At 47.4% G+C, this 10,563-nt stretch overlaps 1 protein-coding gene across 6 annotated transcripts in view; it reads left to right on the forward strand.

Annotated features, from left to right (window-relative positions):
* LOC126195414 (protein croquemort-like) overlaps window positions 1-10,563 on the forward strand; it is a 1,080,874-nt gene that overhangs the window by 988,062 nt on the left and 82,249 nt on the right. For all 6 annotated transcript variants that reach the window (XM_049934014.1, XM_049934015.1, XM_049934016.1 and 3 more), the window contains one exon: window positions 3,293-3,584. In XM_049934014.1, the coding sequence (XP_049789971.1) occupies window positions 3,293-3,584 (292 nt within the window). The remainder of the gene's footprint in view (window positions 1-3,292; window positions 3,585-10,563) is intronic.

Genomic DNA, 10,563 nt, shown 5'->3' on the forward strand with positions numbered 1-10,563 from the left:
AGCGGATCGCACTGTCCTGCTTCGCTTGTATCGGTCCATAGTCCGATCGAAGCTGGATTATGGGAGCATCGTCTACTCGTCTACTCGTCTGCTCGGCCATCCCTCTTACGCCGTCTCAACTCCATCCACCATAGGGGGTTACGTCTTGCGACCGGAGCTTTCTACACTAGTCCCGTCGAGAGTCTTCATGCTGAAGCTGCCGAATTACCATTGACCTACCGGCGCGACGTACTGCTTTGTCGGTATGCCTGCCGGCTGTTGTCAATGCCCGACCACCCCTCTTATCAGTCCTTCTTCGCCGATTCTCTCGACAGTCAGTATGGGTTGTATGTGTCTGCCCTGCTGCCCCCTGGAGTCTGCTTTCGTCACCTGCTTCGACAATTGGATTTTGCCCTCCCTACCACCTTCAGAGAGGGTGAGAGCCCGACACCACCTTGGCTCCAGGCTCCGGTTCATGTTTATCTCGACCTCAGCTCGCTCCCGAAGGAGGGTACTCCGGCTGCAGTGTATTGCTCACGGTTTGTCGAACTTCGTGCGCGACTTGCCAGTCACACCTTTATTTACACTGATGGCTCCAAAACTGACGATGGTGTCTGCTGTGCCTTTGTCGTGGGGGCCACCACCTTTAAATACCGGCTCCTCGACCAATGTTCCAGCTTTACGGCCGAGCTTTTTGCTCTCCATCAGGCCATTCAGTATGCCCGCCGCCACCGCCATTCATCGTATGTACTCTGCTCTGACTCACTCAGTGCTCTTCAGAGCCTTGGAGCTCCATATCCGGTCCATCCCTTGGTGCAACGGATCCAGCAGTCCCTCCATTCTTTCGCTGAGGGTGGCTCTCCTGTCAGCTTTCTGTGGGTTCCCGGTCATGTAGGAGTGTCTGGGAATGAGGCTGCTGATGCTGCAGCCAAGGCTGCAGTCCTCCTGCCTCGGCCGGCCTCCCATTATGTCCCGTCATCTGACGTTAGTGAGGTTGTTTGTAAGAGGCTTGTGTCCTTGTGGTGGGATACTTGGTCCTCACTTCAAGGAAAAAAGCTCCGGGCAGTAAAACCGTTCCCAACTGCTTGGACAACCTCCTCCCGACCATCTCGGTGAGAAGAGGTCCTTCTGACCAGGTTGCGGATTGGGCATTGCCGGTTTAGCCACCGCTACCTGCTCTCCGGTGACCCAGCCCCGCAGTGCCCTTGTGGTCAAGCATTAACAGTGCGCCATGTTTTATTGTCGTGTCCCCGTTTTAGTCAATCTCGTGTTGTCCTGTCTCTGCCATCTACTTTACAGGATATGTTAGCGGATGATGCTCGAGCAGCTGCTCGTGTTCTTCGTTTCATTACTTTGACTGGATTGTCCAAAGACAGCTAACTCTTTCACTTATTTTATCTGCGTCTTTGTAAGAACTTTCTGGTGTCCCCCCCCCCCCCCCTTCAGTTTTACTAGATTCTATGTGCTCTAACAATTGTGACTGGGCGCTAATGACCTCAGTAGTTGAGCGCCCTTAAACCCCAAACAAAAGAACACACACACACACACACACACACACACACACACACACACACACACACACACACCACTGTCGTCCTGACATTCCCAGTTTCGTTCAATTTTATTCCTGCATGGGGCATCATGTGTGTTTTCAAGATTTCGCAATATTTGAAACGATCGATAATGGCTCCAGCAGGCACGAGTGTGTCCACGCCCCACCTCAAGACGTTGCCACCACCGTGTCTAGCAGGGGTACGTGGACCGGACATCGTTCCTTCGCATGCATCGAATCCCATCGGAAAAATCGAACCAATCTTTCATCGGTCCAGAGCACACAAGACCACAGTTCAGGTGTCCAGTCCTTTGTGCTCTGGCTTTCCTATTCTTTGGTGATATTAATGCCTCTTTGTCTGGGCGCCAACCTCAAAGCTTTACAGTGCTGATCGATATTTCCACATCGAGGAATTCACGCAGGTCTGTGTTTGTCAACAGCAGTCTTCTTTGGGTCACCCTTTGACATTCTCCTTATGAGATTCTTCGTTCGGAGTGCGACTTTGCTGGGCGTACCCTTTCTTTATTATCTGTGGTTCCCGTTAATCGTTTCTTCTGATTCGAAACACCCGCAGTTTGTCTGGATAAACCAAAATCCAAGCAGCATCTCCCTGACACTTGCCTCGCTGTAGGGCATCGATTACCGCGTTTTTTAGGTCTGTGTGATACCCGTTGACGTTCGGCGTGTTGAAAACTGCGTAAAAACAAAATAAGCTACTGGATACCAAAGGTATTCGACGTTTCTGGCTTAGGCATTTGTTTCCCAACAATAAACCTCAGTATTGGAATGGTTTTGGAACGAACACAACGTTGTCAGTGTTGCACTCAACGGCACTGCGCAGAATCCAGGTACGTGTGTTCAAATGGTCGTGCGTCGCTGCACGGTGAGCCAACACGGGCTAGCTAGGTAGGGACTTGGTTCCAAATACTGCTGTCGTCTAGCATGTTCCTGCACATTCGTCAAAGTGGACGACACGCGTGTAGCCCATGCTGCAATAACCGGCGACGGGCTGCCACAGCCGACAGTGTAGGACCAGTCACAGTGTTCCACTGTTGCGCAGAGCAGAGGGGGACGCAGATCTGTCCTGTGTCATTCGGATGATGTGTCGATCTTTTCGAGGGGTGGTATGGGTGGTGCGACCTGACCCATCTCGTCGTGTTCTGCGGCCTTCCGTGAAACATTCTGCACATACTCGTTGCACTGCCCAAACACTCCGTCCCACACGAGCAGCAATTTCCCAGATGGATACATCACATTCACTCATGCCAATGACGCGCCCTCTCTGAAACTTGCTGATCTCACTGGACGGTTCGCCAATAAGTCTGCGAGGCATCGTGCACGTCTGCTCAACTCATACTGATTTGATTTATAGCGCAACTGGAACCGCAGGTACATTTCTGCAGAACATGCTGATGTAAAAGTCTTGTGAATATGAGCGTCCTATATGTAGTCGTCGAAGGTGTTCTTTTTTTTTTTTTTTATAATATGAGTGTATGATCTTCCGGAATATGTTTTCCAGAGTGGTTACTTTTTCCAAAACAAAGTTGTATCTCCTAACTACTGTAATGATTTCGTATCTAGACATATCAACGCCAAATCTACTGTAACTGAACTGCAGTATTCTGCCATTCTTAGATTGAGATTGTTTTTCCAATGTAGAGTATACTGTTTCCGCGTAGAAGAAGATTTCTCGCAAAGTGACGACTTCGGTCTCGGTGAGTGACCCGAGTGCCAGACTTGTAAGCCTCGCCGCGTGCGCAGGTCGATCGAGCTGGACTTCCGGCAGGAGGACGAGGTGCTGGGCCTGCGCGGCTTCCGCTACTCGGGCGGGCCCTCGCTGCTGGACAACGGCACGCTGGACCCGGCCAACGAGTGCTTCTGCGCCGGCGAGTGCGTCGCGTCCGGCGTGCTCAACGTGTCCTCGTGCCGGTACGGCGCGCCTGCCTTCGTCTCCTACCCGCACTTCTACCTGGCCGACGAGCGCCTGGCCGCCGCCGTGCACGGCATGAGCCCCGACGAGCACCGGCACAGCTTCTACGTCACGCTGGAGCCGGTGAGTACTGGTCTCCAACACTATCTCTCTCTCTCTCTCTCTCTCTCTCTCTCTCTCTCTCTCTCTTCCCGCTCCTTCTCCCCCTACCTCCCTCTCTGCCAGGTCGCAACCAGCTCTGCACCTCAGCAGGTCAAATCATACAGCCAGAAGTGCATCACGGAAGTCTGGTATGACCACTGTTACGTTCTAGACACACAAATTATCTGGCGGACAGGGTGGGCAGCAATCTGATTGTTCGCTGATTTTTCTATAGTGTACAGGAAGGTATCGAAGTTGACTGACTGTACAAAGGGGAAGCCACAGTGTTTGGATCACAGATTTACTTCGAACTTTGTACACCTGAGGCAGGCCATTAAAACAACATAACATGACAATAGTAAGGTGCACTACTGTGGCAACTGCGAAAAAATAGTAAGAGAAGTCTAACGTGTCAGTGGTGTGGCTTATGAATTTGTGCATAGATGTTGGAAGTAAGAGTTCATGGTGGTCAAGTAATTAGCATTCAACTCCATAAGACGACCGTGTGTGTGCGTGGGGGTGGGTGCGTGGGGGGTTACAATTTGTTTTCTATGTCTGTATGACAAAAATCATCCTGCAACATCTGATGTTAAGAGCATATCCATCTACATCTACATTTACACTCCGCAAGCCACCCAACGGTGTGTGGCGAAGGGCACTTTACGTGCCACTGTCATTACCTCCCTTTCCTGTTCCAGTCGCGTATGGTTCGCGGGAAGAACGACTGTCTGAAAGCCTCCGTGCGCGCTCTAATGACTCTAATTTTAGATTCGTGATCTCCTCGGGAGGTATACGTAGGGGGAAGCAATATATTCGATACCTCATCCAGAAACGCACCCTCTCGGAACCTGGCGAGCAAGCTACACCGCGATGCAGAGCGCCTCTCTTGCATAGTCTGCCACTTGAGTTTGCTAAACATCTCCGTGACGCTATCACGGTTACCAAATAACCCTGTGACGAAACGCGCCGCTCTTCTTTGGATCTTCTCTACCTCCTCCGTCAACCCGATGTGGTACGGATCCCACTCTGATGAGCAATACTAAAGTATAGGTCGAACGAGTGTTTTGTAAGCCACCTCCTTTGTTTATGGACTACATTTTCTAAGCACTCTCCCAATGAATCTCAGCCTGGTACCCGCCTTACCAACAATTAATTTTATGTGATCATTACACTTCAAATCGTTCCGCACGCATACTCCAAGATATTTTACAGAAGTAACTGCTACCAGTGTTTGTTCTGCTATCATATAATCATACAATAAAGGATCCTTCTTTCTATGTATTCGCAATACATTACATTTGTCTATGTTAAGGGTCAGTTGCCACTCCCTGCACCAAGTGCCTATCCGCTGCAGATCTTCCTGCATTTCGCAACAATTTTCTAATGCTGCAACTTCTCTGTATACTACAGCATCATCCGCGAAAAGCCGCATGGAACTTCCGACACTATCTACTAGGTCATTTATATATATTGTGAAAAGCAATGGTCCCATAACACTCCCCTGTGGCACGCCAGAGGTTACTTTAACGTCTGTACACGTCTCTCCATTGAGAACAACATGCTGTGTTCTGTTTGCTAAAAACTCTTCAATGCAGCCACACAGCTGGTATGATATTCCGTAGGCTCTTACTTTATTTATCAGGCGACAGTGCGGAACTGTATCGAACGCCTTCCGGAAGTCAAGGAAAGTAGCATCTACCTGGGAGCCTGTATCTAATATTTTCTGGGTCTCATGAACAAATCAAGCGAGTTGGGTCTCACACGATCGCTGTTTCCGGAATCCATGTTGATTCCTTGAGAGTAGATTCTGGGTTTCCAAGAACGACATGATACTTGAGCAAAAAACATGTTCTAAAATTGTACAACAGATCGACGTCAGAGATATAGGTCTATAGTTTTGCGCATCTGCTCGACGACCCTTCTTGAAGACTGGGACTACCTGTGCTCTTTTCCAATCATTTGGAACCTTCCGTTCCTCTAGAGACTTGCGGTACACGGCTGTTAGAAGGGGGGAAAGTTCTTTCGCGTAATCTGTGTAGAATCGAATTGGTATCCCGTCAGGTCCAGTGGACTTTTCTCTGTTGAGTGATTCCAGTTGCTTTTCTATTCCTTGGACACCTATTTCACTGTCAGCCATTTTTTCGTTTGTGCGAGGATTTAGAGAAGGAACTGCAGTGCGGTCTTCCTCTGTGAAACAACTTTGGAAAAAGGTGTTTAGTATTTCAGCTTTACGTGTGTCATCCTATGTTTCAATGCCATCATCATCCCGGAGTATCTGGATATGCTGTTTCGAGCCACTTACTGATTTAACGTAAGACCAGAACTTCCTAGGATTTTCTGTCAAGTCGGTGCATAGAATTTTACTTTCGAATTCACTGAACGCTTCACGCATAGCCCTCCTTAAGCTAACTTTGACATCATTTAGCTTCTGTTTGTCTGCGAGGTTTTGGCTGCGTTTAAACTTGGATTGAAGCTCTCTTTGCTTTCGCAGTAGTTTCCTAACTTTGTTGTTGTACCACGGTGGGTTTTTCCCGTCCCTCACAGTTTTACTCAGCACGTACCTGTCTAAAACGCATTTTACGATTGCCTTAAACTTTTTCCATATACACTCAACATTGTCAGTGTCGGAACAGAAATTTTCGTTGTGATCTGTTAGGTAGTCTGAAATCTGCCTTCTATTACTCTTGCTAAACAGATAAACCTTCCTCCCTTTTTTTATATTCCTATTAACTTCCACATTCAGGGATGCTATCACTGATTCCCTGCTCTGCACATACAGAGTCGAAAAGTTCGGGTCTGTTTGTTATCAGTAGGTCCAAGATGTTATCTCCACGAGTCGGTTCTCTGTTGAATTGCTCGAGGTAATTTTTGGATAGTGCACTCAGTATAATGTCACTCGATGCTCTGTCCCTACCACCCGTCCTAAACATCTGAGTGTCCCAGTCTATATCTGGTAAATTGAAATCTCCACCTAAGACTATAACATGCTGAGAAAATTTATGTGAAATGTATTCCAAATTTTCTCTCAGTTGTTCTGCCACTAATGCTGCTGAGTCGGGAGGTCGGTAAAAGAGCCAATTATTAACCTAGCTCGGTTGTTGAGTGTAACCTCCACCCATAATAATTCACAGGAACTATCCACTTATACTTCACTACAGGATAAACTACTACTAACAGCGACGAACACTCCACCACCGGTTGCATGCAATCTATCCTTTCTAAACACCGTCTGTGCATTTGTAAAAATTTCGTCTGAATTTATCTCTGGCTTCAGCCAGCTTTCTGTACCTATAACGATTTCAGCTTCGGTGCTTTCTATCAGCGCTTGAAGTTCCGGTACTTTACCAATGCAGCTTCGACAGTTTACAATTGCAATACCGATTGCTGCTTGGTCCCCGCATTTCCTGACTATGCCCCACACCCGTTGAGGTTGTTGCCCTTTCTGTACTTGCCCAAGGCCATCTAACCTAAAAAACCGCCCAGCCCACGCCACCCAACCCTTGCTACCCGTGTAGCCGCTTGTTGCGTGTAGTGGATTCCTGACCTATCCAGCGGAACCCGAAACCCCACCCCCCTATGTCGCAAGTCGAGGAATCTGCAGCCCACACGGTCGCAGAACCGTCTCAGCCTCTGATTCAGACCCTCCACTCGGCTCTGTACGAAAGGTCCGCAGTCAGTCCTGTCGACGATGCTGCAGATGGTGAGCTCTGCTTTCATCCCGCTAGCGAGACTGGCAGTCTTCACCAAATCAGATAGCCGTCGGAAGCCAGAGAGGATTTCCTCCGATCCATAGCGACACACATCATTGGTGCCGACATCAGCGACCACCTGCAGATGGGTGCACCCTGTACCCCCCATGGCATCCGGAAGGACCCTTTCCACATCTGGAATCACTCCCCCCGGTATGCACACGGAGTGCACATTGGTTTTATTCCCCTCTCTTGCTGCCATATCCCTAAGGGGCCCCATTACGCGCCTGACGTTGGAGCTCCCAACTACCAGTAAGCCCACCTTCTGCGACTGCCCGGATCTTGCAGACTGAGGGGCAACCTCTGGAACAGGACAAGCAGCCATCGCCGGCCGAACATCAGTATCAGCCGGAGACAGAGCCTGAAACCGGTTCGTCAGACAAACTGGAGAGGCCTTCAGTTCAGCCCTCCGGAATGTCTTTCGCCCCCTGCCACACCTTGAGGCGACCTCCCACTCTACCACAGGTGAGGGATCAGCCTCAATGTGGCCAGTATCCCGGGCAGCCACAGTCGAGGTCCGATCGGGGGATGTGTGGGACGAGCTGGTCGTCCCCGACAAACCCCCATCCGGACCCCCACAGTGATGCCCATTGGCAACAGCCTCAAGCTGTGTGACCGAAGCCAACACTGCCTGAAGCTGGGAGCGAAGGGATGCCAGCTCAGCCTGCATCCTAACACAGCAGTTGCAGTCCCTATCCATGCAAAAAACTGTTGTGCAAATAACGTCTGAACTAATCTACAGAGAGTGCAAACAAATCGACAAAATTTAAACGGTTATTAAAATACAAGATTGCCTAGTAAATGCAGTAATGCTGCTACTTGCACACTGCTGACACACTGCTCGGCGGCGGAAGGAGACTACGCGATTTTACACTATTCAGGTACTAAAACGCGATGCTACAACTCTCAAATACTATAATACTCCCGAAGTTTATGAATTAAACAATGCAAGTACCAAAAACACGCAAATAAATTAAGAATTAAACATCCGATGAGTAATTGTACATTACTCTTGTGGTGTGGCACATTGTCACTTACTGTATTACTGATTGCAAATAACATCATTCATATCGTTAATTATCGAGTCTTTACTTGGGCTATTATAGCCTGTCCTCGTCTGTGAAAATTTAATTAGAAACAGTTAATAGTCAAATAACAAATGCAATTCACTAAAACTTCATGAAAATGCACCTGGATTGTTTTCATTGTATTACCTCTCAAATGTCATAGAAATTAATGTGATCTGTGATGAAAAAATAGACTAGAAAGTGGTAGCAGTATCCGACCCATCGCCTCGCCCGCCACCCGCTTGCTACGCCTGAACGCTGACCTCTTGTCAATGTCTTACCAGTAGCATCCGCGCACAGATACCTCAGTCACACAATGGACGGTGAAACCTTCTCCTGCGATTTTCTCGGAACTGCCATTACAGTGCATCTTACTAGTCACACATAATGTTGTGTTAATGGCCTATTAAAGGCGTACAAAGACTGAAGTAAATGCGTCACCCCGACGTCGTTACCTTCCCTTGTTAGACAAAATTTATAGCTGCTCTGATGGATGGCATCTTGACCTAAATGTACAAAAATGTATCTCAATGCAGATCATTAGGAATAACAATCAAGTTACTCTCCAATACAGCACTAGGTGTGTGCTGCTCGACACAGTCAGGTAGAGTGAATAACAAGGCGTAATGTCGGAAAGCGACATGGAACGGAATGAGCATGTGACAATTGTAATGAAGACGGGGAATGTTAGACTTCGGGCTGTTCGGAGAGGTTTATGAAAGTGAGGTTCATCTGTAAAAGAGACAGCATACGGAACACTAGTGCACCCCATTATTGAGTTCTGATCGAGTGTTTGGCATCTCCACCTGGTCGGGTTAAAGGAAAACATCGAACCAATTCAGAGGCGTGCTTCTACATTTGCTATCACAGGTTCGAACAACACGTAAGTGTTACGGAGGTGCCCCGGCAACTCAAATGGAAATCACTGGAGGGAGGGCGGCGTTTTCTGTTGAGAACATTTAGAGAACCGGCATTTGAAGCTGAATTTGGAACGATCATACGCACGCCAGAGTACATTTCGCGTGAGGACCACGAAGAGAAGGCAAATTAGGGCTCGTACTGAGGCAACGTTTTTCCATCGGATGACTTCGTGTGGAAGACGAAAGGAAATTACTACCAGTGGCACAGGGTTCCCTCCGCCACGCACCGTACCGTTAGCTTCCGATGTATGGATGTAGATATACCACAAATGTTTGATAACTGTTCTTTGAGACCCGAATGGATCCTTCTGTGGATGCACGATATTTAACATAACTATTAAAATAACTGTGCTGTTCGGGAGAAATTAAGAACAGTATGATACTAAAACTGGAGTGAGACAAGGTGATGGACTCGCCCCATTGCTTTTCAGTAAACGAAAAGTGGCAAAAATTGACGAACCAATGAAATTAGCAACAACACATATTAGGATGGACTGATTTGAATTTGCAGTTCACCTGGTGATTCTATATCTAAAAACTAAATATGGGAAAATCGAGAACGTTTCTCAGTTCAAACATTTAGGCGAAACGATTCAGGAAACTGTCCTGGAAAGGACTGGTTACGAAATTCGTTGTTACAAAATGAAAACAGCTTCAGGCTTCCAAGAGACATCTATAGCAGTAAATGCATCTCAGAATACACCAAACTGACTCATTACAACAAATTCATGAAACCAGAGTGTCGTTATGTCACACTCAGCAACCGAGAGAGACTGAAGAAATCCGAGAGGGACAACAAAGTGTAGTAAGGAAAATTTTGGGTCGAAATTTCTACTGAGAAACTAATGTACAGACCAAGAGAAAATAAAGAAATTTCACATTATACTGACATCTATTTAGTAATGGGCATGTTAAACGAATATAACCAACGAGAATTGAGACAGGTTGTGGAAATCTGCGGAAGTCATAGTTCTTGTATTTCGACATAACTGTCAAGGAGTGTGACTGAATGAAATTTAAAATGACACCACAACCGCTCGTCAAGCCAGTCAGTAAAACAATAAGTTTTTAAAAGGTTGCATTACTAGTTTCGACTCACTGTAGTCGTCATTTTCAAATTTAATCACTATCTTGGAAAACTGCATTAATAATTCAGACCATAGCTCTTTCAAATATTACGAAAAATACACTAAAACTAGAAAATTCAAACAAAGGCAGCAGAAAC

Source organism: Schistocerca nitens, chromosome 7 (genome assembly GCF_023898315.1).
Source record: "Schistocerca nitens isolate TAMUIC-IGC-003100 chromosome 7, iqSchNite1.1, whole genome shotgun sequence".
In the NCBI taxonomy this organism is placed as follows: domain Eukaryota; kingdom Metazoa; phylum Arthropoda; class Insecta; order Orthoptera; family Acrididae; genus Schistocerca; species Schistocerca nitens.